Genomic DNA, 24,751 nt, shown 5'->3' on the forward strand with positions numbered 1-24,751 from the left:
GAAAAGAATATGTTTGACTGGTGTGGATGAATATACAAGTGGTTGCACGAGTGAAGAATAGAGATCAAAGATGGGGTAATTAACTTTATGTAAAACTGTCAAAATTTAGTCTAAAGGAGATGATTTATGTAGTGTGGGAATGCTGGCCTTTGGGATGTCATGTTTTACATTCCACGAGGTATTTAAGAGAGTTCCAATACACCCAACTTGGAAATATTGCTTGAATATTCTTGTAGGGTTACCCTTTGGTGAAAAAGAATGGATTTTTCCATTTGGAATTGTAGGTTTGTCTTAGTTCAAAGACTGAAAGGACCACAAGCTTTTGTTATAGTAAGACACTCGTGATCTTTTATTATATGGTTTTAATTGTATGTACTTGTATTGTAAAGATTTTTTACTACTGATTTTATAATCGTCATTTTATTTTTAGTCGAGGGTTTATCGAAAATAGTTTGTTTGTTTTCCCAACGTAAGGGTAAGGCCTACGTACATACTATCCTCTTACGACCCACAGTGAATTTATTTTGGATTGATGCGTAGTTATTACTGTAATCTTTTTACCATATTAGACTTACTATGAATCTATATGTTTGTGTAAATAATATGCACATTCCAGTTTTTTATAAGATAACTAGTAAATATTTTATGATAAATATTACTCTAGTTAATAGTTTGAAAAAATTATAATTAATTTATTATTACACTGTAAATTTATATGACTTAACTCCTAAAATAAAATTCAAGAAAACCCCACCCCCCACCCACCCTCACCCCCAACAATATTCTACGACTCCTAGTTTTAAGTGTTGGAATGTGGTGAACACAGTCAGCTTCATTTGAAAAAATTGACCATTGTTTACAATGGGGTTTGGCAGGAAAAAAAAGTCATTTAAATACTCCATTCTTTCAATATTTATTTCTCTTTCCACCTCTTTATTCCCCTCTCTCTCTCTCTCTCTCTCCCCATACTAAAACCTCATACTTGAGTGAAACAATGAAATAAACCAAAGAGAGGCAAAGGGGGAGAAAGTGATAGAAAGAGAGAGAGAATAAGGGAGTCTCTTCATATACCTTTTAGGGTAATTCATTCCTTTGTCAGTATCATCCTTCTATATTGTATATATGTATGATTATATATGTTACTAATAATTTATTTATGATTTGTTGTTCTTCTGTTTTATTCTTTTCTTTTCTTTTTTGAACATGTGCAGGAATTGATCCATTGGTTCAAACACAGTAGATTCAAGAAATTTTCAAGAAAATCTTGAGCTCAATGAATTCAAACAATTGGCTATCTTTTCCACTATCTCCCACTCATTCATCTTTACCTCCTCATCTACAAACAACTCAATCTCATCACTTTACTTTAGGGTTAGTGAATGAAACCATTGACAATCCCTTCCAAAACCAAGGTATACTATGTTTTTTTTCGTATTTTCTGCACGTTGAAGTGTATGACTATCTCGTCAGTAATTCGTATTTTTTTTTTTTGGTAGAATGGAACTTAATGAACACACAAGGAAGCAATGAAGTACCAAAGGTGGCTGATTTTCTTGGAGTGAATAAATCTGATGAAAACCAATCCGACTTAGTTCATTACAACGAGATCCAATCGAACGATTCGGATTATCTCTTTCAAAACAACAGTCTTATGCCAATGCAAAATGCTTTAGCTCCAACAGGCAACTATGAACTTCAAGAAAATGCTTGTAATATTCAGTCTTTGACATTGTCAATGGGAAGTGGAAAAGGTTCAACTAGTGAAACAAGTGCTAGTCCAAGTGCTACTACTACAGTAAATGCAAGTGAAAATAGTAATACTAGTATTGTTGAAGCTGCACCTAGAAGGACTTTGGATACTTTTGGCCAAAGAACATCAATTTATAGAGGTGTAACTAGGTAAAGTTTTCTTGTGAAATTTAGGGTTTGTTTCTCTTATTGTTGTTGATTTCTCTTCATTTTATGAATGCTTGTGCTCGTTCTAGACTTGGTCGTGCTTGTAGGCTCGTGCAATGCTTACATACTTACAAATTTTTTTCTCATATTCTTGTTGATTTCTGATCATTTTATGAGTGGGTGTGCTTTTAGGCAGGTCAGTCGTCTGTACTTACAATTTCTTTCTGTTATTCTTCTTGATTTCTCATCATGTTATTCCTATGCCTAAATTAAATTTATAATGGTCGTGCTCGTTTTGGACTTGGTTATGCCTTTTAGGCTGGTTAGGCTTCAGCACATTATGAAATTCCTCGGCCAAAGGAGAAAAACTTTTGTTTTTATATATGTTATTTTTTTGTTTCGGAAAATGTAGACATAGATGGACAGGAAGATATGAAGCACATCTATGGGATAATAGCTGTAGAAGGGAAGGGCAATCAAGAAAGGGTCGTCAAGGTGAAATTTCAATATCAATAATAATTTAAAGTTATTTCTTTTTTTAATCAATCTCCTTTTTTTTTCCAATCATATGTAGCTAACTAATTTTTTTCATCATTTTGGGGTGGCTGCTAATTTTTATCACTTGCAGTGTATTTGGGTAAGTAAATTATCATTTTATGAGTTCAACTATTAAATGCTTATTTGATTATTACATAAAATGTTAATCTTCTTTAATTATTTTTTTAATTTAATTTTTTTGAGCAGGAGGGTATGATAAGGAGGAGAAGGCAGCTAGGGCTTATGATCTTGCTGCATTGAAATACTGGGGAACATCTACCACTACTAATTTCCCAGTAATTAGCCTTACTTAGAATTTTAAAATATAAATTATAGAATAGATGAAATATTAAATAAAAATTATTTCATTAGTTCTGACATGTTTATTAATTCATTATTTAATGAGAACAGATTAGCAACTATGAGAAGGAACTGGAAGATATGAAGCACATGACCAGGCAAGAATTTGTTGCTGCAATTAGAAGGTCAGAACCTTTTATAAAATTTTTAATTATTCCATCTGTTATATTTTTAATTTTCTTTGCTCTAGACATTCTATTTTAATAGGAGATTAATAGTCTGTGTAAACTAGTATTCTTTTTATAGTAACCAATTATTGGCACTATATATAATAGAACTAGAAAATCTTGGCAGTGACTGACCATAGCTTCTTTCCACTGACAACTCCTTTTAAACCCTTCATACCTATTTGTATTTTTAATTTTGTTTGAAAATGACATAGTAACAGCTATATATAATTAACAAGTCAAAATAGACTGATAATACAGAAGACCATTGTACTGTCAGTATAGAAAAAGGAATAGCTCGGTGCAGTAAGCTTCTGCTATGCGCGGGGTCCGGGGAGGGCTGGACCAAAAGGGTTTATTGTACGCAGTCTTACCCCTAGTCACATGACAACGACTTTACCAGTTACGCCAAGGCTCCCTTCTACGCTGTCATTATATATAAGTTAAATATTCTCTTTAAACCCTTATTTCAACTTTTTCTTGCTACAATTTCAGGAAGAGTAGTGGGTTCTCCAGGGGTGCATCCATGTATCGTGGGGTAACAAGGTATTCCTAGTCTTGTTTTTTATTTAATTTCCCAATTAAAACTTCATATAAATAAAAGAAAAAAAAGAAAGTTCCTCTCTCTTTATTCTCATCCTTAATTTTTCTTTTTCTGTCTGACATATCTGGGAGCAGGCACCATCAGCATGGAAGATGGCAAGCAAGGATTGGAAGAGTTGCTGGAAACAAAGATCTCTACTTGGGAACTTTCAGTAAGTAATAGAAATTAATATTTTTTATTCTCTCCTCATAAAATAACTTATTTTTATTCATGTGACTAAAAATTTCACTTAGTATGAATAGTTATATGTTGTTGTCGTAGTTGATCATGACAGTGTAAAAATTCGTTTATACTCATTACACAACAAACTCGGTGTACACAACAAACTCAGTATGGGGAGGGTACTATGTAAGCAGTCTTACCCTACCTCATGCATGTAGAGAGGTTGTTTCCGGTAAACCATCGACTATAGGCAAGCACGCAAATCACAACAGTATAGGAAAAAATTCTTTATACTCATTAGTGTATAGAATTTAAACTCAAAGAATAATTATTGTTATATTTGGAGTTAAGCTTCTATGTATTGATAGCGCAAAGTAGAAGTAATTTTTACATCCTCTAATTAACTAGATAAGATAACTACAGATAAGTGTACTTCTACAACAAACAAGAGAATATGGTAAAGCAAAAAATGATCATTCTAATTTCAAGTGAATTTTCCATGCAGCTACTGAGGAAGAAGCAGCAGAAGCATATGACATAGCAGCAATTAAATTCAGAGGCTTAAATGCTGTGACAAATTTCGACATGAATCGTTATGATGTGAAAGCCATACTTGAAAGCAACACTCTTCCTATAGGAGGAGGAGCAGCAAAAAGACTAAAAGAAGCACAAGCTCTTGAATCCTCAAGAAAAAGAGATCAAGAAATGATTGCTCTAAACTCAAGTTTCCAATATGGAGATTCAAGTACATCAAATAACCCTTTACACGCCTATCCTTTATTGCAGCAACAACCTTTTAGTATTGAATCTCATCAACCCTTAATGACTCTCCAAAATCAAGAATCGTCACATTTCCACCAGAGTTATCTCCAAACACAACTTCAACTTCACCCTGGCGCGCAGACTAGTCATTATGATTCTTCTTCTCATCAATTCTATAACAATTATCTTCAGAGTAATCCGGTTTTCTTGCATGGGTTGATGGAGAATGGTGGAGGAAGTTCGAGTACTGGAAGTTACAGTACTGGAGGGTATTTTGGTAATTCAACTGGGCTCGGCGGAATAAGTTCAAATTCAACTTCAGGTAATGGAGTAGTAGGCGGTGGAAATGGAGAGGAAGTTGCACTTGTGAAAGTTGATTATGATAATATGCCAGTTAATGGAAGTAATTACAATGGTTGGTCTGGAGATTCATCAGTTCAAGGATCAAATCCTGGTGTTTTTTCTATGTGGAATGATTGAGAAAAATTAATTAAGAAGAGAGGTGGATGCTATAAATCGTTACGTGCATGGTAACGTAAATTTTCTTGAAATTGGCTGCTGACGAAATGTTTGGTGAGATTATGTTTAACATAGATTTATATGCAATGCTAGCAATTAAGTTTAAGTTCGTTTTTGTTTAATGTTTTTATTTTGATTAGAGTTTTGCTCGGACCAACTGACTAATTTAATGCATTCAAGTTTCTTCCAATATTTCTCTTCTTTTTTCTGTTTCTCTTCAGTTTTTTTTTTCTCTCTTTAAATTTGGTTAATTCTATATTTGCAGCTATTATATAGGAGTAACTAATTTGCTATATCCATATAATTTGAAATTGATATTATCAAATATCCACCTTTAATACCTTTCTAGCTATTTCCTTCTCGTACCTAGTTTTCTTTTAGAGCAGTTTTAGCGGAGTACCTTTGATATTACACGCAAGTACCAGTGGCCTCGTACGCCAAATTAAACAAGTCTAATTACGTATATTACGATATATATGTGACTAGTCCAATTCTTAACCAAGTCCAACCCCAACGCTTATACTATAATTAGAATATATGTCATAGATTTATATATTATCTTAGTCTCTTACATCTGACTTCTTGCGCAAACCGTTCTTGTCTGCACGAAGTACACCAGGTGAATCAGAATTAGCTAGCAGTAACAGAGTCTGGATTTTCATTGAAGGAAATAAAATATAAAGAAGTAAATATATGCATTAAAAAAATTGTATCTAGCTACAAAGGTGCAACTATTGTGCGAAGGGATGTCAACTTTCACTACTAGAAATTCGGCCATAATCGCGGTCGACTAACCGACGGTCAAAAACTGGCCGAAGTCGGTTGGTTTTTAAAAATATTTTATCTTTTCAATTTTTTTTTATGAAACCAACCAACTTTGGGCGGGTTTTTTTAGCGCAAAAAATGCGGGAAACTATTTTTGCGTCCCGCAAAATTTATTTTTCAAGAAACCGATCAATTTTGATCGGTTTTTCATTTAAAATAAATATTAAAAAATCAATCGGAATCGGTCGGTTATTACGGCCGGTCATTTAGAAAACCGAGCGATTTCGGTCGGTAATTTTATTTTCTAATAAAATCGACCGACGTCGATCGGTTATTTTCGCTCGAAAATGCAATTAAAGAGTATAAATGAAATAAAAGACAGTCTTAAACCAAAATACACCAATGGTCTAGTGGTACAATAGTGTCATGTCTTAGTACAAACCCCGGTTCGATTCCCAGATGGTACATTTTTTAATTACATAATTAAAAAATACCGATCTACTTCGGTCGACTTTTTCGGCGATATAATTTTTTCTTTTTTCGCAATTTAATTGACCGACCGAGCGAATTTTTAGTGTTTCTCGAGACAAAAATCACAGGTAATTTACACGTGGATTCAAAATTCCCAGAGAAGTTACATGGAAATTCTAAAATTCGCAGGAAATAATTAACTACGAAGGTTTTTCCTTTGAATTTTTTTTCGTAGGAAAATCTGCATGAAATTGAATTACGTGCGAATTTTGCTGTATAATCCCCAAGAAAGTCCCCATGTAATTCACACTTTTCTTGTAGTGAATTTTTTCTTTTTTTGGAATTTAATTGACCGACCGAAATCGGTCGAAAAATACTGGCCGAAGTCGGTCGGTGGACTCTACCAACCATACGATTACTGACAGCCACGAATCGGTCAGTTTTCGGTCGATTTTTGCCAATTACCGTTCAACATCGGTCGGTTTTGGCGGTAGATTTCCCCCCTTTTTTAGTAGTGTTTCGTCAATTCAGACAATCTAGTTCAACTGAGCTTTATCAAGTCCAAATTGAGTTTTGCTACCATGTCTAAGTTTGAGTCAATTCTTTAATGTTCGTTTAAGAGATATTATTTTCATAATAAATTGATTGTGTTAAGAAAAATATAAAAGAACAAAGAGCTGATCAAATTATAGTAATTCATGAATTCATATGTGATTGATTTATATAAATGAATTATAACTTAAATTTGGATTTGATTAAACATAAACTATTAAATAGAGTTGGCTCGGTTGATTCCGAGCTAAAATTGATCGAAATTGAACTTAATAAAGTCAAGGTTTTTAACAGAGATACAGTTAAGCAAATCTAAATAAAAATAAAGTCAAGTTCACCTTCTTATTACTTTGATCAAAGGGTAGCCATAAACGCGTGTGTTCCACGTACCTTTTAAGGTCGCGTGCTCCTCCTGACCATTGCCCTACCTGAATTAGATAAAAGGAGAAATCATTCATTCTATAATAAATAAATAAACAAGATATATTTTGTATATACGTAACTCTTTTACTTTTTTTCTGTTTTATTTTATTTATATAAGATTAGTTTTTACTTTTGTTCTATTACAATTAATGCCATATATTATAGTTATGAAAATATCATAATATATTTAAAATTATAAATTTTAGTAGTAATTTTTTATATGTGCTAAATTATTTTATACAATCACACGAAATCACTAAATCATGATCAAGTTGATACATATTTTCTATTTTATTTAAGATGTGAAAATTAAGTAATTGATTTAATTTAAATATTGATTAAATTTAAGTATGTCAGTAAACGCGTAGTATATGAACATTGAATTTTTGTTCCTATATTTCTATCTTTAATACCCCAACCAAACACGCCTTATCTCTTTCACCCATTCCTCTCTATTTTCCATTTCCATTTCCATTGCGTCAACTCCAATCTTTTCGATTGAGCAAAAAGCTCAAAATCTCTCTCTCAAAAATCATGGCGCAGAAGAGAGAAAAAGAAGAAACTGAGCTGAAGGTTCCACAATCCATACCCCTACCAAAACTCTCAGTATCCTCACAACCTCACGCCGACAACCAAAAACCGGCGTCGCCGTTGACCAGTTCCGTTAGAACGCCGGAGATCTCAGATCTAAAACTCTCTGGAACTGATGATTCGAGATCTAGCTCCGGAGCTAGATCGCCGGAAAAATCGGATCTGGAGGAGATTAGACGGTCGGTGAAGAGACCGAGGGAAGCAAATCGATGCTCCGGCATTGGATGCCGGAGGAAAATAGGATTGATCGGATTCCGTTGCCGGTGCGGCGAGGTTTTCTGCTCGGAACATCGGTATTCCGATCGCCATGACTGTAGCTATGATTATAAAACAGCTGGTCGTGAAGCGATTGCGAGGGAAAATCCTGTTGTTAGAGCTGCTAAAATTCTTAAGGTCTGAGGGGCGGGGTGGGGGTATTGTGGGTGGGTGGTTGATTTTAGGTAGTTTTTACTTTTCTTTGTTTATTATTCTGGGATGGGGCCTGGGGGTATTGTTGTAAATTTGATAAGCATACAAGGGTATTGTTGTCATTGGAATTATTACCATAATTTGGTGGAAAGTCTTTTTCTTTTTTTGTTTTCTTTGTGTTTTGGGAATTTTTAGTTGTACTTTTGCTATTATGACGGTGAACCCCATGTGGTTGTATGTCACAGTCAGTGGTGGACCTAGTGGTAATGGTCACAACTCCTGACTTTAGCCATTGTTTATTTTATATCTAATTATTTAGCTGTCATTTGGACAACATTTAATTGAAATTAGAAGAAAAAAAGTTTTTGAAGTTGTATTTGGTTTGAATTTTCTTTAAAAAAGTTGAAGATTATAATTATTTTATTTGATACATTCCTCAAATAAGTGTTTTAAATATTTCACCTGAATTTTGATAATAACATTTCAATATGGAATATTGGTTATCTATTTATAAATTTTGAATTTTAATATTTAAATGAGTATTATTTGTGGATGATTGTATCATTTTTCACTCCCCCAGTTAAGTAGCAAGAATGGGCATACTAGTTTTAAATTTATGCGAAGATAGCAAAAAACATCTTTAATTGTAGTGGATATTCCTTTATAAAAAGTTATTATTTGTGTTATAGAATAAGAAAAACATTTATTGGTAGGCGTAAAGTTCCCCTCAAAAGGAGAAGTTATATTGTGTGCCTTATAAAATTGACATTAATTGTATGAGACTCTTTTTTGTCTAATAAATTTGTGGACCCCAATTTTATATTTTCGGGTTCACAAAAATTTGGGTCCATAAAACTGTGAGACAAAAAAAATGTATCATACAACTAGTTTGTACGAGACACAAAACAAAATTTTCTCAATAATTTTGACTAAAATTATGCCTGTCCTTTGAAATTAAACACGCGGAGTCAACTAGAATGTCTCAATCACACACAATGAAATTACATTTTCTTTTTCTTCAATATATCGCGTTTCACTTTAGCAATATTTTATTTTCTATGATACGCTTATTATTTGAGAATCAAAAAAATCTTTTTAGGTATGATTTAAATATTTTTTTTATTACTATTACCCAATAATAATTCATGTTCGTTTTCTTGAGCCAATGATCTATCGGAAACAACATCTCTACTCCATCGGGGTAAATAAGGTCTGCGGATACATTACACTCCGCAGACTCATCACATGTGGATTTTACTGGGTTGTTGTTGTAGTATTATTACCCAATAAAAATATCTTTTATTATAAAATATTTATTGCATTTATAATAGTTTCTAATTATCTAATTTTTATGTTAAAAGGATAACAGATTTATATTTAATTGAGATCGAAAATCAGAAAAATTTAAACATCATTTTTCAGTATGGAGTAGGATATTTTTAACCGTCACACGTGTCCGTATTTTATTGGATAATTCGTGACGGTGCACATACTCCGGTGTCACAAACCGTCTCCTTTTTCTTTTTCTAAAAGAAAAAGGCTAATGTCGTGGAAAGCATATTACAGATATTAATACAGTTATTGGGTATTACAACTTGTGCCACAAGAAAGTTGATCTGGGCATCTCTATATTCAAAAATCGGTTAGCCTTTTTTTTTTTAAAATTTAAATTGATTATTTTTTTGAATTATCAATTTATGTTTGTATCAATTGTTTGCTTTAGCTGTTGCATTGAAATTATTGAAAGAATTGATTCGAATTTGTCTCCTTTTGAGGTTTATGTTTGATTCTTTTCAATTGTATGCTTCAGCTGCTGCATTGAAATTCTCGAGAGAATTGGTAAGAAATTACCTTTTTCGTGAGTGGATTAGTAATGGACGTGAAAATTCTTAATGACCCTTTTGAGGTTTATGTTTGATTTATTTTTTTTTTTCAAAAATTGTCTGCTTCAGCTGCTGTATTGGAATTATTGAGAGAAATGGTATAAAGTTGTTTTTTTTTTGTGAGTGGATGAGTAATGAGTGTGAAAATTCTTAAAGGTCCTTTTGAGGTTTGTGCTTGATTCTTTTAAAAAAAATTATTTTTTTAAATATCTTTTTTGGTATGGATTTGTGTTGTTGTGATATGGTTTATGGGTAGCTGCTAAATGATTTTCAAGTCTTATGGACATTTGTGGCTAATTTATACTTGAGTTGTTAAGCTGAATGCAGATGAATAATGTTCAAAATTTTAGCTTTTGCAATGAAATTCTTGAAAAATCGGTCTTGAATTAGTGTTTTTCTCTTAATAAATTAATGATGATAAAAAAAGAGGGGGCAGCCCGGTGCACAAAGTATCCCACGTTCACGCAGGATTCAGGGAAGGGCCGCACCCCAAGGGTGTGATGTAGTCAGCCTATCCTACTGCGCTGCTTATACAGTTCGAACCTGAGACCTAGAGGTCACACGGAGACAACTTTATCGTTGCTTAACCCGTGACCTGTAGGTCGGAGACAACTTTACCGTTGCTCCAAGGCTCTCCTTCAAATGGATTAATGATGATGCTGTGAATAATTTTGAGGATCGCCCTTATGAGGTGTCTGTTTGAATATGAAGTGTGATTGGTGTTATTGCACTTTGATGAGTTGTATAGATAGCTTCAAAACCCCTAAAAGCATTATTTATATTTACAAATATGTGGATGGTTCAGTTATAGCTGAGCTTCATGGAAAAAAATGGATTTGTGTTTCTATGAATGTGATAGGTGTGAAGATTCTTGAAGAACCCTTTTGGGTTTCTGTTGAAATTTGATCTTTCATTGTTATTCTTTCAATTCAATTGGTCTGTAAGTTGCTCCAAAACTGTTGTTTGAAGTTTCATTTACCATTGTAATATGTGGCGGCTTCAGCTGTTTTGTTGAAATTATTGAAAAAATTAGCTTGAATTCATGTTTCTGCAAGTTCATTAGCGATAGGTGTGAAGTTCTCGAAGAAAAGTCAAGTTTGAATTTGATCATTCGTTTGTGCTCTTGTTATTTTGTGAGTCTAAGGTAGCCTTTCTCGGTAATTCAAGTTATTGGAACATTTGTTGATTTTCACTTTTTTTTTGCATGCTTTAATTTTGAGGCGTTAATCTTAATAGAGATGTTTCCTAGTAAATTGCTCAAGCATCTGTGTGTGTTCTATTGTTCTGCTGTTGTAACAAACGCTCTGAAGTTCTTCCTGAGTTTGGTTTTATGTTTCGAATTTGATCTTATTTATGTTATTGCAGTTTGATGGTTCAATAGGTTAGCTTCAAAAACCTTCTAAAGAGTCTTTTTTAATCTGAAACTATTCCGATTTGCTCTGTTTGTGCTTCTAAATGGCATGAAATGTGCTTTGAAGCAAAAGTATATTGATTAGTGTGCAGCCAAATCCATTCTGCAACAAAATTTTGAATTTAATTGACTTGCTGATTGCTTGCTTTTTCAGGTTTCAAACACCAAGAGAAACAAGATGGTCAGAGCATATTCACAAGAGCATATTTACAAGCACCCATGGGAACGAGTGACTTCTGCATCGTGGCGCAAGTTTGCTGATCCTGAGAACAAGCGCGCCCTGTCTCATATCCTCGAGGTTGATACGTTGAATCACAAGGTTGATTCCAGCTCGGGGAAGCTCTACACAACTCGTGCCATTACTATACATGCACCAGGGCCATGGTTTATTCGCAAGATCATTGGTCAAGATATCTGCCACTGTGTTGAATCAACTGTTGTCGATGCACAATCTCGGTCAATGCAACTCTCTACTCGCAACATCAGTCTCGAGAACTTCATTGAGGTGGAGGAGAAAATAAGATACAATCCGCATCCTGAGAACCCAAAGTTATGGACTGTCTGCAAGCAGGAAACCAGTATTAAGATTAAGCCGTTGTCAGCACTGGCTTCTATGGCAGAGAAAATCGAGCAGAAATGCGTGGAGAAGTTCCAGGCAAACAGCGCGAAGGGTAGAGAGGTTATGGAACGGATGTGCAAGTACCTAGAAGCTGAATCCAGTGGCATTTCAGTGTTACCAATTTCTTGAATACATTTATGTTATTCTTCTTCAGTGAGTAGCATTTAGGATTCTTTCATTTTAAAGATGAGAGGTGAGTTTTTTTTTGGTGAAATATTTGTTGGCCAATGAGTTTTGCAAGTTCTTGTTGGCAACACAAGGAGGTTCTTCTTTGGTTCAATCTTTTGAACCTATTTGTGAACAGCATTAGATATAATAATATGGCAATCCCCGAACTCCTTGAGCCGAGGGTCTATTAGAAACAACCTCTCTACCCCACAAAGGTAGGGGTAAGGTCTGCGTACACACTATCCTTTCCCAGACCCCACTAGGCCTGCCCCTTTAGTAGGTGATTCACTACCGAAGCGAAGAAAAGGCTGGATCAAAGGAGGTGCTACGAGCCCTCTGCCCCACACGTCTAACCAGCTCGCGTGGTTCACCGGTTCCACCGACTATAGACCAAAAGAGTTATTCAGTCGATATAGAGGTGCGCTTGAAGGTGAGATTACACTGTGTATGTTGTCGTTGTTGTAATCCCCGAACTACATCTGACAGTGTGATTAGAAATCAACTTGAAGATATACATTTGTTGTATGTCTGGCTTGAAGGTGCAGAGCATAATCATCTTAAATATGGTGAAAGACTCTAGGAGGTATTAAAAATTCATCATAAATTGACCAGTTTTAAGTTCGATGTCGGCCAATCGTGTCCTTTCTTACTTTACCGGCAATGGGAGCAAACTCACACAGGTAAAGTTGTTCGAAGAAATATTATAATGGAAAATCATACATGCACTCGTTATTTACACCTAACCAATGATCCAAAATATGTCTCTTGTTGCAATTTTTTCACTTAACTATAGTTGCATGAAATGTGCCACTGATCCATTCATTTAAGTTTTAAGTATTGCCCATGTTGATTATTTCAGCTTTTCACCTATCCCCACAGTAGTCAATCTACTGAACTATCATTCACCAGAATCCGAGAAAGAATCAGCTCATACAACAACATTTACAAGTTATTTCCGTCGAGTTTCTGTAAAACTAAGTGCCCGATATAGGTCACGGGTTCGTGCTGTGAAACTAGCTACTGGCCATCAGTTTAAACAACAACCAACTGAAAAGCAAGCTTATTCAAACTCATGTGCACTCGCAAAACATGATTAGCCCAAAACACATGCCACACATAAACACTAAAATAACCACTATAGGTAAATCGAATCAGAAACAGCCTCTCTAACACCCAAGGTAAGGTTTGCGTACACATTACCCTCCCAATACCCCACTTGTTGGGATTATACTGGGTTGTTGTTGTTGTATAGGTAAATCCAGTAGTAAAACAGGTATATTAAAAAGATAAAAAGCGACGCAGAACACCAAGAAAGCAAGGTAAGTTAGAGATAACACATAACACACTACACATTGGAACAAGTGAAGCCAGATAGAAGATCCATGCGAATAATTTACATTGCCAAATTACAATTTCCATGGATGTTAGCCATGTGAACAAGAATGACACATGACAAACCTAATTCATATTGACCAAACCAGTACATACAAAGACTTGAAACTGGAGTCAACAAACAAATTCTACCTATGACAATGAACAGGAGTTCTTCCGCCTGTAGATGTTTTTCAAATTTCCTGTGATAGGTAGCCAATCAGAGGAAGTCCTCTTTGAACTAAAAGGAAAGCACCAAATTTGAGACCAATAACCCGTTCTAGATCTTGTCAAGTTTTTCTGCCTTCACAACAGGATTGGCCTTCGCTATGGCATCACGACCAGCAGAGCGGTAGTCAAACTGGCAGTCATGTTTGTCTGAGTAGCGGTGTGATCCACAGTAGAGGTTACCACAGCGGCATTTGAATCCAGTCAAACCAACCTTTTTCTTGCAAGAGCTGCACCGACTAGGACCCACCTTAGCCTTCAATTCAGCAGCCTCACCAGCACTTGAAGATGGAGGTGATGACAAAGCGACAACAGATTTTGTTTCCAGCGCGGCAGGTTGCACGTCTACAGAGCCAACAACGACTGGCCCCTTCTCACTAGCAGTTGATCCATTCACAAGGTTTTCAATTGATGTCGCTGCAAGCTTTGCTTGTTCCTGTTTCAAAATAGTGTCCTTGTAACACTTGGAGCACATATTCATGTTTGCAGCACTTCCAAAGAAACCGCAGTTGTTAATGCACAAGATAGGGCCTTCTGGATGGGATTGGCATCCTGTCTCGTCATGCTCCATATCGTCAACTTTCCTGCAAAAGATTCATCTACAGATAAACATTAACAAGAAACTACGCCTTAATCCTGAACGGAAAAAAATTGTATTTCAAGACAAATTCGAGGTTTTCTGAAACCAAATTTTCCTTAATCTCACATGTATCCGAACACGAATATATGAGTTTCTAACCGAAGTAAAAGAGCACCTAATGAACACTTGATCTAACACTCTAACTTAAGTGTAACAATAATTAAGCCTTAATCCAACTAGTTGGTATTGCTTATATAGATCAGCCTTTGCTTCTGTTGTGCCCTATCCTTAGCTTTTGAGGCAGCTTCTTCGCACAATATATGTATCAACAAATATGTACGTGTAGTCCAAGACTAATATCTAGAAGCGTGAATACCAAATATATTGACAAAGAAACTGAAGAAAATTTATGATAAAGTGAAATATCAATTGTTTAGTGTCGCTTCTTCAGGATTACGCTCATTGGCAAGGAAAAATATACCTTAGAGCCTTGATGACAACACTGAAGCGCCCGCTAAGCGAGCCTTGATAACACTGCCCTATAACATGCTTTGAGCCTCGCTGCAGGGCTTAAGCGCGCCTTTGATAACACTCTCAAGCTTAAGCGCGCCTTTGATGACACTGCCCTATAACACTCTCAAGCTTAAGCACGCCTTTGATAACACTGCCCTATAACACTCTCATAGCACTTTAAATCAACGTGTTACATCACTGACAGACTGAACCTAGATTTAATTGTCTGCATTTAGGCACCACGATCCCATCTAAACTCACTTCACCTCTTCAATAAAACAACTAAGCTTCCCGCACCTTCCTTTTCAGAGAAAAGAACAATATAAAAGAAGAAGAAAAAAGTTCCTCCCCTCTGCCAGCTACAAAAACGAGCATAAATCTTACCAAAATTAGGTAACTACACTATGTCTAAACAAGATTATTCAACTAATCCTCAGAAGGAGCCCTTCTTCGCACAACATAAGAACACAAGATAAAGAGAACACAGTCAGGTGCATCAGATACAACCAACAGAAAACCTTGTAAAAATCAAAAGAAACTGACTAATAAAATTTAGTGAAGTGCAAGATCGGCACAACAGAAGTCGCGAAAGCCAAAATATGTCTGGTGTAAACTTAAAACTGGATCAAATTCACAACTATGCTAATGCAAAACAAGCAACATTATCACACTTATACTCAAACGTTATTTGAACACCGTCTTTTAAAATGTTCAGGCTCATCTCACATGTTCAATTTGACAAAAAATATGTTCTAACAGCAGAACCTATCAAAGTAGAAAGCCAAAAACAACAACTTGGCTTTACTTTGAGAGTTAATATGCCTAATTCTAGCTTCCAATAGGACCAATATACAACCACAAGCAATTCTCCACCTCCACGGCACGTACAAGCAACATAAAACCGAAGGAATCAAAAGGTTACTCATAAAACTTCAACATCATTTAAGACAAATGCAAAAAGCACCAATTTTTCCAATCCCACAGCATATAAAAACAAGGTAACACCCAAGTAAACAAAAAGAGGTTTCACAAAACTTCAACATCCTTAAAGATACCTAATTATTATGAAGAAAACAACTCCAAAGACTCAATTTTTTATTTATTGTAACTCCAAAGCAAAGACTCAATTTCTTTTGTAATTGTAATTCCAAAGACTCAATTTTTTTTTTGTAATTATAACACCAAAAACTCAATTTTTTTTCTTACTTTAATTCCAAAGACTCAATATTTTTTGTAATTATAACTTCAAAGACTCAATTTTTCAATAGTTTATGTGATACCCTTCTCAAAAAACCACAGACAATCATTTTATCCACCATAATATCAAATAATTCTCTATAATGATTCAACAAAAACAAAAAGAAATAAATCCCCCAAAATAAAATTCACCCAGCAAAGCTGATCTCTAAACAACAAACAAATCAACTCACAAAACAATTAATTCCATAATTACAACAATGAAAAAACAATAATACCTAATTCTCGAAAAAATCCATAGATCTTTCAAAACAAAGGGGGGAAAATAAATTAAACATCAAAAATCAGAAAAAAATGAGATCTTTGAAACTGACCTGAAGAGAGAGATTTTTTGTTGTTGTTGTAGTTGTGATGATATGAAATTTGAAAGATGTTTTCTTTATTTATTATTTTGCCTTTGGCTTTGGACCTTTTTTTTTCTTTCTTTTTTTGGGGTTCTTCTTTTTTGCCCTCTTCTCAAAGCTTTTGGCTTTAGTTTTGGCTCAAAGGAAAAGGAAAGTCTTTTTCTTTGCTTCTCTGCCAACGAACGTTCTTTGCTGATTTGGTGCGTCGTGTTCGATTCCTATTTGTCTTGCTCCCTCAATTAATTTTACTTATATTCTTTTATTTTTCCACTTTGCCCCTTTATTTCAGAAATTGGTAAAAAAAAAAGTATATTCAAATTGTTATAAATATATTATATTATGGATGTTCATTTAATACTTCGTTGTAAATAAGCTTTCATATGGGACTCCGCCGTAAATATGTTTATCTCTTTAGTACTCTATTGGAAATAAGCCTCCTGAAGAAGCTTATCATTTCAGTACCCGGTTATGGATAAACATTATCCCCGGTAGAAGATTATCCATACCGGGTATAGTAAGCTTATCCTTTCAGTACCCGGTTATGGATAAACATTACCTCCGGTAGAAGATTATCCATACCATGTATAATAAGCTTATCCTTTCGATACTCCGTTATGGATAAACATTATCCCCGGTAGAAGATTATCCATACCAGGTACAATGAGCTTATCCTTTCACTACTCCGTTATGGATAAAATTACCTCCAGTAGAAGATTATCCATACCTGGTACAATGAGCTTATCCTTTCAGTACTCCGGTATGGATAAACATTACTCTCAGTAGAAGATTAACCATATCTGGTATAGTAGCAGCTTCATTTCTTCTATAAATAGAAGAGATTTCAGTTCATTATGTACATCAGTTTGAATTCGAATAATATATCAGTTTCTCTCTATACTTGATTTTTTACAGTCTTTATTTTATAACACGTTATCAGCACGAGACTCTACCATCTCGAGCATATATTTCGAAAGTATCTGAGGTAAGAACTTTCTTTTCCTAAATAATGTCAAATCTTTCTAAACTTGAATTTGTTGCCCTGGATATATCGGGCAAAAGCTACATGTCTTGGGTGCTTGATGTTGAAATTCATCTTGATGCGATGGGTGTGGTAGACACCATCAAAGACAAAAATCAGGCATCAAACCAAGACCGTGCCAAAGCAATGATATTCCTACGCCATCACCTTGATGAGGGCCTGAAAATGGAATATCTTACTGTTAAAGATCCAGTCATACTGTGGAATAGTTTAAAAGATAGATATGACCACCTGAAAATGGTCGTTCTTCCACAGGCACGATATGATTAGACTCATCTAAGGCTACAAGATTTTAAATCTATAAGTGAGTATAATTCTGCTATGTTCAGAATTATTTCCTAATTGAAATTATGTGGTGATAATATTACTGATCATGATATGTTGGAACTCCAGAAGAGCTCCAAAAGGCAATTGAATATCTTAAGAAAGAATTTGAGATGAAAGATCTTGGAAAGACAAAACTTTGTCTTGGTCTGCAAATTGAACATTTAGCAGACGGGATCTTTATCCATCAATCTGCCTATACAGAAAGGGTCTTAAAACGCTTTTACATGGACAAAGCGCACCCATTGAGTACACCAATGGTTGTTCGATCACTTGAAGTGAATAAGGATTTGTTCCGACCTCCAGAAGAGGACGAGGAACTCCTTGGTCCCGAAGTACCCTATCTCAGTGCAATTGGTGCACTAATGTATCTTGCTAATGCTACAAGGCCTGACATAACATTTTCTGTTAATTTACTAGCAAGATATAGTTCTTCTCCTACACGGAGACATTGGAACGGGATTAAGCATATATTGCGATGTTTAAAGGGAACTCTTAATATGGGTTTGTTTTATGCTAACAAAGATAATGCAGATTTTGTTGGTTATGCAGATGCAGGTTATTTATCTGATCCCCATAAAGCTCGATCTCAAACCGGGTACGTATTTACATATGGAGGTACTGTCATATCATGGCGCTCCACAAAGCAATCTATTGTTGCTACTTCTTCAAATCACGTGGAGATAATAGCTATTCATGAAGCAAGCAGGGAATGCGTATGGTTGAGATCAATAATTCATTTTATTAGAGAAAAATGTGGTTTGGAATGTGAGAAAAGATACACAATTTTATACGAAGACAATGCTGCATGCATAGCCCAATTGAAGGGAGGATTTATAAAAGGAGATAGAACGAAGCACATTTCACCAAAATTATTCTACACACACGACCTTTAGAAAAATGGTGACATTGATGTGCAACAAATCCGTTCAAGTGATAATCCAGCAGATTTATTCACTAAATCTTTACCAACTTCAACTTTTGAGAAGATGGTATACAAGATTGGAATGCGGAGACTCAAATATTTGAAACAAGGTTTTCATCAGGGGGAGTAAAATACGCGAATTTTTCCTTACTAAGGTTTTTCCCATGGGGTTTTCCTTATAAGGTTTTTAATGAGACACCTAGCAATGCGTATTACTAAATATGTGTACTCTTTTTCCTTCACTAGGATTTTCTCCCACGTGGTTTTTCCTAGTAAGGTTTTAATGAGGCACATTATCTTTTAATGAATATCCAAGTGGGAGTGTTATAAATATATTATATTATGGATGTTCATTTAATACTCCGTTGTAAATAAGCTTCCTAAAGAAGCTTATCCATATGGGACTCCGCCGTAAATATGTTTATCTATTTAGTACTCTATTGGAAATAAGCCTCCTGAAGAAGCTTATCACTTCAGTACCCGATTATGGATAAACATTACTCCCGATAGAAGATTATCCATACCGGGTATAGTAATCTTATCCTTTCAGTACCCGGTTATGGATAAACATTAACTCCGGTAGAAGATTATCCATACCAGGTATAATTAGCTTATCCTTTCGATACTCCGTTATGGATAAATATTATCCCGGGTAGAAGATTATCCATACCAGGTACAATGAGCTTATCCTTTCAGTACTCCGTTATGGATAAAATTACCTCCAGTAGAAGATTATCTATACCTGGTACAATGAGTTTATCCTTTCAGTACTCCGTTATGGATAAACATTACTCGCAGTAGAAGATTAACCATATCTGGTATAGTAGCAGCTTACACAGCAGCTTCCTTTCTTCTATAAATAGAAGAGATTTTAGTTCATTATGTACATCAGTTTGAATTCGAATAATATATCAGTTTCTCTCTATACTTGTCTTTACTTTACAGTCTTTATTCTATAACACAAATGGATTTTTGTCATTTTCTTCCTCAAAAAATTCCCATTAAGGGTAGTAGAAAAGTATTAAGTAGGTGGTTAGAGTTAGTTAGTTAGTTAGCCAGCTGTCCAATTATGTAGTGACAACTGTAAGTTAAGGAAGTTGTAGTCGATTAGATGTGTATGTAACATAGTATGTACTCCTCTTGTTATTCATTCGAAACTCAATGGAACAGTAGAATTCCATTTTCCCTCTTCCTTCTTCCTCGAGCTTCTCTGCGACTATGGTGGTCTCAATCTTTTAACATTGTATCAAAGCCGACGTAATCGATTCAAGCTCCGTCGTTCTCATAGTTATCAAGCTAATCGAACCACTTTTTAGTTGATACAACTCAATTCTTCTTTCATTTCTGCTCGTTATCAATTCATTCGAGTTAGGATTTGAATTGTCTTAGAACAGTAGAATCTCTGTTTCTAGTGAATCAATTCACCAAGCTTGATTCGATCATCAATGGCGATTGAGGAAAACAGCTCACCTAGGGGTTCAGACACAGCTGATTTGAACACTGGACATCCAGAGGGATTCACAGCTTCTGTAGTCATCGATCAACAATAATCTGTGGAAAAGGAACTCCTCAAGTTTCAACTAGCTATAAGCCTAAGAAGAATAATCTATTTTGTGACTATTGCAATTACAAGGGTCACACAAGGGATACGTGCTACAAGCTTCATGGCTAACCTGCAGGCTTCAAGCCAAAAAGGAAGATTGGACGTAACGATGCTTCTCAACACACAATGGCTCAGACAAGTACTGGTTCTAGTAATGGAAGCTTTGAGGCTGTAGCTAATTGTGTAGGACATTCTCAGCAGAGTAGCCTTACTTTAAGAAAGTGGCCGTGAGGTTACAAAGGTCGTGACTGAGTCTTGGTTGATTAGTTTGCCTGGAATCTCGTTGAGGTCAGGAAGCGCAGGAGCAGGACCCGCGCAAAAGGCTACTGAAGGGGCGAATGCTGGAAAAGCAAAAGCAACCCAGAAAGGTATTTTCTCAAAAATCTGACTTACGCTTTTTGAACAATAAATCCAGATCGGATCCCGGACACGCGAGAGCCCAGCCCGGGAGGAATGCATGGTTCCCTGGCGCTTCATGGGACGGAAGTTCGCAGTCCTCCTCCATCTAATCTAACCCTACCTCGTTCGCCCAGGCCTGCCGGCACAATAAGAGAATGAGGGAGCTAATCTGCTTGCTTGTTACTTCAACTAGTCAGGGTGGCCAAGGAGTAATTGTAGGAGTACCTCAGTTTATAGTTGATCAGTACAATCAGATTTTGTATTTGTTAGGCAAGTATAGTATCACCTCTACAAGCCAAGGTGATCAACAAAATAATGTTATATCTGCAGGTATGATCTCACCCTCTATAGTTACTGAAGTTGAGGTTAGGTGGATAGTTGATACAGGTGTTTCTAATCACATGGTAAAGTATCTTAAAGTTCTAGAAGAATCTAAGACTGTTGATGAATCCAGTATTGGAAGAGTACACTGCCTAGAGGAAGAATAGCAAGTGTAGTCATATAGGATCGACAAGTGTGCTACAAGGCCAGAAACTTACCAATGTGTGACACATACTAGACTTCAAATATAACCTTGTATCTGTTTCAATATTAACAAAGGAGCTTAGGTGCTTAGCTTTGTTCTATCCTGACTTCTGCCTTTTCCAGGATCTCTTCAATGAGAGAGTAATGAGGATTGGTAAAGAGGATGAAGGTCTTTACATCTACATATCTGACAACAAAGATCAATCAAGTGGAGGAGAAAATAACAAGTCAAATATTGGAAGATCCTTCAATAAAGGATGATAGATCAAATGTATCTCTGTGGCATAGGAAGTTAGGTCATGTGCCAATTGATGTTCTGAGAAAGCTAAGCTATTTTCAACATTTAAAGTGTAATAGTGAGACTAAGCAATGTACTGTCTCTCCTATTTCTAAGCCAACAAGACTTACATTTCCTCTTAGTACTTCTATTTCTACTGCATGCTTTCATTTTCTTCATGCTGATGTTTGGGTTCCCTATATGATACCTACTCATGATGGGAAGAAGTACTTCCTCACATTAGTGGATGATCATTCCATGTTTACCTGGATTTTCTTGTTGCCCTCTAAAGTTGAAGTGATTATTGTCATTGTCTATTCTTGTACTGTGAAATATCTGAGAACAGATAATGGTTGTGAGTTTTTAACTCACAGATGACAGAATTGCTGCAGTCTCTAGGTATTGTTCATCAAAGTTCTTGTGTCTATACTCCACAGCAAATGGAGTAGTTGAGAGGAGGCATAGACACATGCTTAATTGATCCAAGGCACTGAGGTTTCAAGCAGGTGTTCCGCTAAGGTTCTGGGTGGGGGGGAGGGGGGGGGGAAGGGGGGAATGTGTATCAACTACAGTCTATATCATTAACAGACTGCCAACACAAGTGTTGCAAGGAAAGACTCCCCTTGAACTATTATTTGGTCATTCTCTTTCCTTGGTCCACATGAGGATTTTTGGTTGCCTAGGTTATGTGACTGATGTAAAAAGGGATGACAAATTTTCACCTAGAGCCTCACCAGCTATTTTCCTTGGCTACTCTATGACTCAAAAGGGATACAGGGGGTACAACATCCATACCAAGGAGTTCTTAGTAAGTAGAGATGTTCTGTTCAAAGAAAATGTATTCCCTTTTCAACATCCAGCTTCTCTACCTTCTTTGTTTCTTGCAATTGACATACCTCAAGTGTCATTGCCTAATGATACCTCTGTATCTCCTCTTACACCTTCTTCTTTATCCTCAGCTTTTCCTACATCATCTCCTATTTCTACTTAACCAACTCAGCACAGTCTAGACCAATCCACTCAAGCAGCTGTTGAGGTTGAGCCAGAATCATTAGTTGAATCTACTCATGATCATTCTACTTACCAGACCTCTACGACCAATAATCATTTGGTAGAAACTTCACCTCCTAGAAGATCTGGGAGAACTAGTAAACCTCCTATTTGGTTAAAAGATTATGCTACCAATCCTCAAGGCAAAGCTAACTGCTCCTATCCTCTTTCACCACAATGCTATAAGAATGTGTCTGACTCCTATGCCAAAGCTCTATCTTCTTATTCTGTTATTGTGGAGCCACAATCCTATACTGAAGCTATCAAGAATCCCAAATGGATTGCAGCTATGAAAGTTGAAATCTCAGCTTTAAAGGATAATTACACCTGGTCTATAGTGAAGTTTCATACTGGTAAGGTTCCCACTGGATGCAAATAGGGGTTCAAAGTAAAGTATACAGCTTCAGGTGAGGTTGAAAGATACAAAGCTAGGTTGGTGGATAAAGGTTACAGTAAAAAAGAAGGGCTTGATTACACAGAAACCTTATCACATGTAGCCAAAATGGTGACTGTAAGGTCAGTAAATGCAGTTGCAGCAGCCAAGCATTGGCCTCTTTTTCAAATGGATGATCACAATGCATTCTTGCATGGTGAGCTTCTAGAGGAGGTGTACATGGATGTGCCTCAAGGTTTTGCAAGCCAGGGAGGGTCTCACAAGGTTTGCAAACTTCACAGATCATTGTATGGCCTGAAGCAGGCACCCAGGCAATGAAAAAGGAAGTTGACTGATGCCCTGGTGCAGTTGGGCTTCACTCAAAGTCATTTTGACTACTCCCTATTTACAAAGAAGGTTCAATCTGAGCTTATTGTAGTGTTAGTATATGTAGATGGTCTGATAATCAGTGGGAGCACCCTAGATCTGATCACTCAGACTAGAAATGATCTGAAACTCAGGTTCAAAATAAAGGATCTAGGAGAACATAAGTTCTTTCTGGGAATAGAACTTGCAAGATCCAGAAGTGGAATTATTACGAGTCAAAGAAAATATGATGTGGAGCTGATATCTAAAATGGGACTTGCAGGTGCTAAACTTGCTGGAACACCTCTAGAGACAAACCTGAAGCTTACATCTGTTGAGTATGATACTGTTGTAGGATTACCTGAGTGTGAAGACAAGTTGTTTGATGATATAGGTGCATATGAAAGACTGGTAGGGAGGCTATTATACCTTACAATAGCCAGAGTTGATATAGCATTTGTAGTACAAGTACTATGTCAATTTATGCACAAGCCTAAGCAGTCTCACTGGGAAGCTGCCTTGAGGGTTGTGAAATATGTCAAAACTTCTCCAGGTCTTGGTTTACTGATGCCTTTAGAAGGATCAGATAAGCTGGAAGCATATTGTGACTCGGATTGGGAGGGTGCTTACGGACCAGGAAATCAATAACAGGCTACCTAGTTAAGTTTGGGAATGCCTTGATCTCGTGGAAATCTAAGAAACAAGACACAGTTGCAAGGATTTCTACTGAAGCTGAGTTTAGAAGTATGGCTTCTACAGTTGCCGAGATAACTTGGCTCACAGGACTTTTCAAAGAGTTAGGGGTTGGTGTGAATCTGCCAGTTGATTTTTTATTGTGACAGCAAAGTTGCAATCCAAATTGCAGCTAATCCAATATTTCACGGAAGGACCAAACACATAGACATTGATTATCATTTCGTACGAGAGAAAATCATACATAGTGTTGTGAAGACTCATCTTCTCACCAAGAGCTTAGGAAGACTGCAACATGATCACTTAATGTCCAAGCTGAGATTGAAGGAAATCTTCAAACCATCAGCTTGAGGGAGGGTGTTAAGTAGGTGGTTAAAGTTAGTTAGTTAGTTAGCTAGCTGTCCAATCATGTAGTGACAACTGTAAGTTAAGAAAGCTGTAGTCGGTTAGATGTGTATATAACAGAGTATGTACTCCTCTTGTTATTCATTCGAAAATCAATGGAACGGTAGAATTCCATTTTCCCTCTTCCTTCTTCCTTGAGCTTCTTTGCAACTATGGTGGTCTCAATCTCTTAACAAAAAGT

At 36.0% G+C, this 24,751-nt stretch overlaps 4 protein-coding genes across 9 annotated transcripts; 3 read left to right on the forward strand and 1 right to left on the reverse strand.

Moving 5' to 3' along the window:
- Positions 1 to 910: 910 nt before the first annotated feature.
- LOC109217446 (AP2-like ethylene-responsive transcription factor PLT2) lies at positions 911 to 12,465 on the forward strand. Of its 5 annotated transcripts, none has more exons than XM_019381700.1 (10): positions 911 to 1,094; positions 1,212 to 1,412; positions 1,497 to 1,899; positions 2,309 to 2,391; positions 2,525 to 2,533; positions 2,641 to 2,729; positions 2,845 to 2,918; positions 3,456 to 3,506; positions 3,627 to 3,715; positions 4,232 to 5,199. In XM_019381700.1, exons 2-10 carry the CDS (start codon positions 1,274 to 1,276, stop codon positions 4,966 to 4,968), a joined length of 1,674 nt encoding a protein of 557 aa, XP_019237245.1. In that variant the 5' UTR covers positions 911 to 1,094; positions 1,212 to 1,273; the 3' UTR covers positions 4,969 to 5,199. The 5 variants fall into 5 exon arrangements, with proteins under 5 accessions (XP_019237245.1, XP_019237244.1, XP_019237246.1 ...); XM_019381699.1 differs by having other exon boundaries at positions 911 to 1,079; XM_019381701.1 differs by having other exon boundaries at positions 911 to 1,079; positions 3,639 to 3,715.
- LOC109217447 (zinc finger A20 and AN1 domain-containing stress-associated protein 5-like) lies at positions 7,616 to 8,587 on the forward strand. Its single transcript, XM_019381704.1, has one exon. The coding sequence runs from the start codon at positions 7,753 to 7,755 to the stop codon at positions 8,206 to 8,208; it is 456 nt and encodes a 151-aa protein (XP_019237249.1). The 5' UTR covers positions 7,616 to 7,752; the 3' UTR covers positions 8,209 to 8,587.
- A 1,147-nt stretch (positions 12,466 to 13,612) lies between the features above and the next one.
- Positions 13,613 to 16,791, reverse strand: LOC109217450 (zinc finger A20 and AN1 domain-containing stress-associated protein 8-like). 2 transcript variants are annotated; one of them, XM_019381705.1, is made up of 2 exons: positions 16,562 to 16,791; positions 13,613 to 14,481 (listed from the first exon to the last, which is right to left on the reverse strand). In XM_019381705.1, exon 2 carries the CDS (start codon positions 14,466 to 14,468, stop codon positions 13,950 to 13,952), a length of 519 nt encoding a protein of 172 aa, XP_019237250.1. In that variant the 5' UTR covers positions 14,469 to 14,481; positions 16,562 to 16,791; the 3' UTR covers positions 13,613 to 13,949. The 2 variants fall into 2 exon arrangements, with proteins under 2 accessions (XP_019237250.1, XP_019237251.1); XM_019381706.1 differs by having other exon boundaries at positions 13,613 to 14,496; positions 16,562 to 16,588.
- Positions 16,792 to 22,344: 5,553 nt separating this feature from the next.
- LOC109217445 lies at positions 22,345 to 23,112 on the forward strand. Its single transcript, XM_019381698.1, has 2 exons — positions 22,345 to 22,608; positions 22,684 to 23,112. Exons 1-2 carry the CDS (start codon positions 22,345 to 22,347, stop codon positions 23,110 to 23,112), a joined length of 693 nt encoding a protein of 230 aa, XP_019237243.1.
- The last annotated feature ends 1,639 nt before the right edge of the window (positions 23,113 to 24,751 follow it).

The sequence above is a fragment of the Nicotiana attenuata genome, unplaced genomic scaffold (assembly GCF_001879085.1).
Source record: "Nicotiana attenuata strain UT unplaced genomic scaffold, NIATTr2, whole genome shotgun sequence".
Taxonomy (NCBI): Eukaryota; Viridiplantae; Streptophyta; class Magnoliopsida; order Solanales; family Solanaceae; genus Nicotiana; species Nicotiana attenuata.

Coding starts and splice junctions, on each gene's coding strand:
- LOC109217450 (XM_019381705.1), bottom strand. CDS start 14,468: ATGGAGCATGACGAGACAGGATGCCAATCCCATCCAGAAGGCCCTATC.
- LOC109217447 (XM_019381704.1), top strand. CDS start 7,753: ATGGCGCAGAAGAGAGAAAAAGAAGAAACTGAGCTGAAGGTTCCACAA.
- LOC109217445 (XM_019381698.1), top strand. CDS start 22,345: ATGAGGATTTTTGGTTGCCTAGGTTATGTGACTGATGTAAAAAGGGAT. Junction 22,609..22,683: donor CATTGCCTAATGATACCTCT/GTATCTCCTCTT, acceptor TAACCAACTCAG/CACAGTCTAGACCAATCCAC.
- LOC109217446 (XM_019381700.1), top strand. CDS start 1,274: ATGAATTCAAACAATTGGCTATCTTTTCCACTATCTCCCACTCATTCA. Junction 1,413..1,496: donor CAATCCCTTCCAAAACCAAG/GTATACTATGTT, acceptor TTTTTTTGGTAG/AATGGAACTTAATGAACACA. Junction 2,919..3,455: donor TTTGTTGCTGCAATTAGAAG/GTCAGAACCTTT, acceptor CTACAATTTCAG/GAAGAGTAGTGGGTTCTCCA.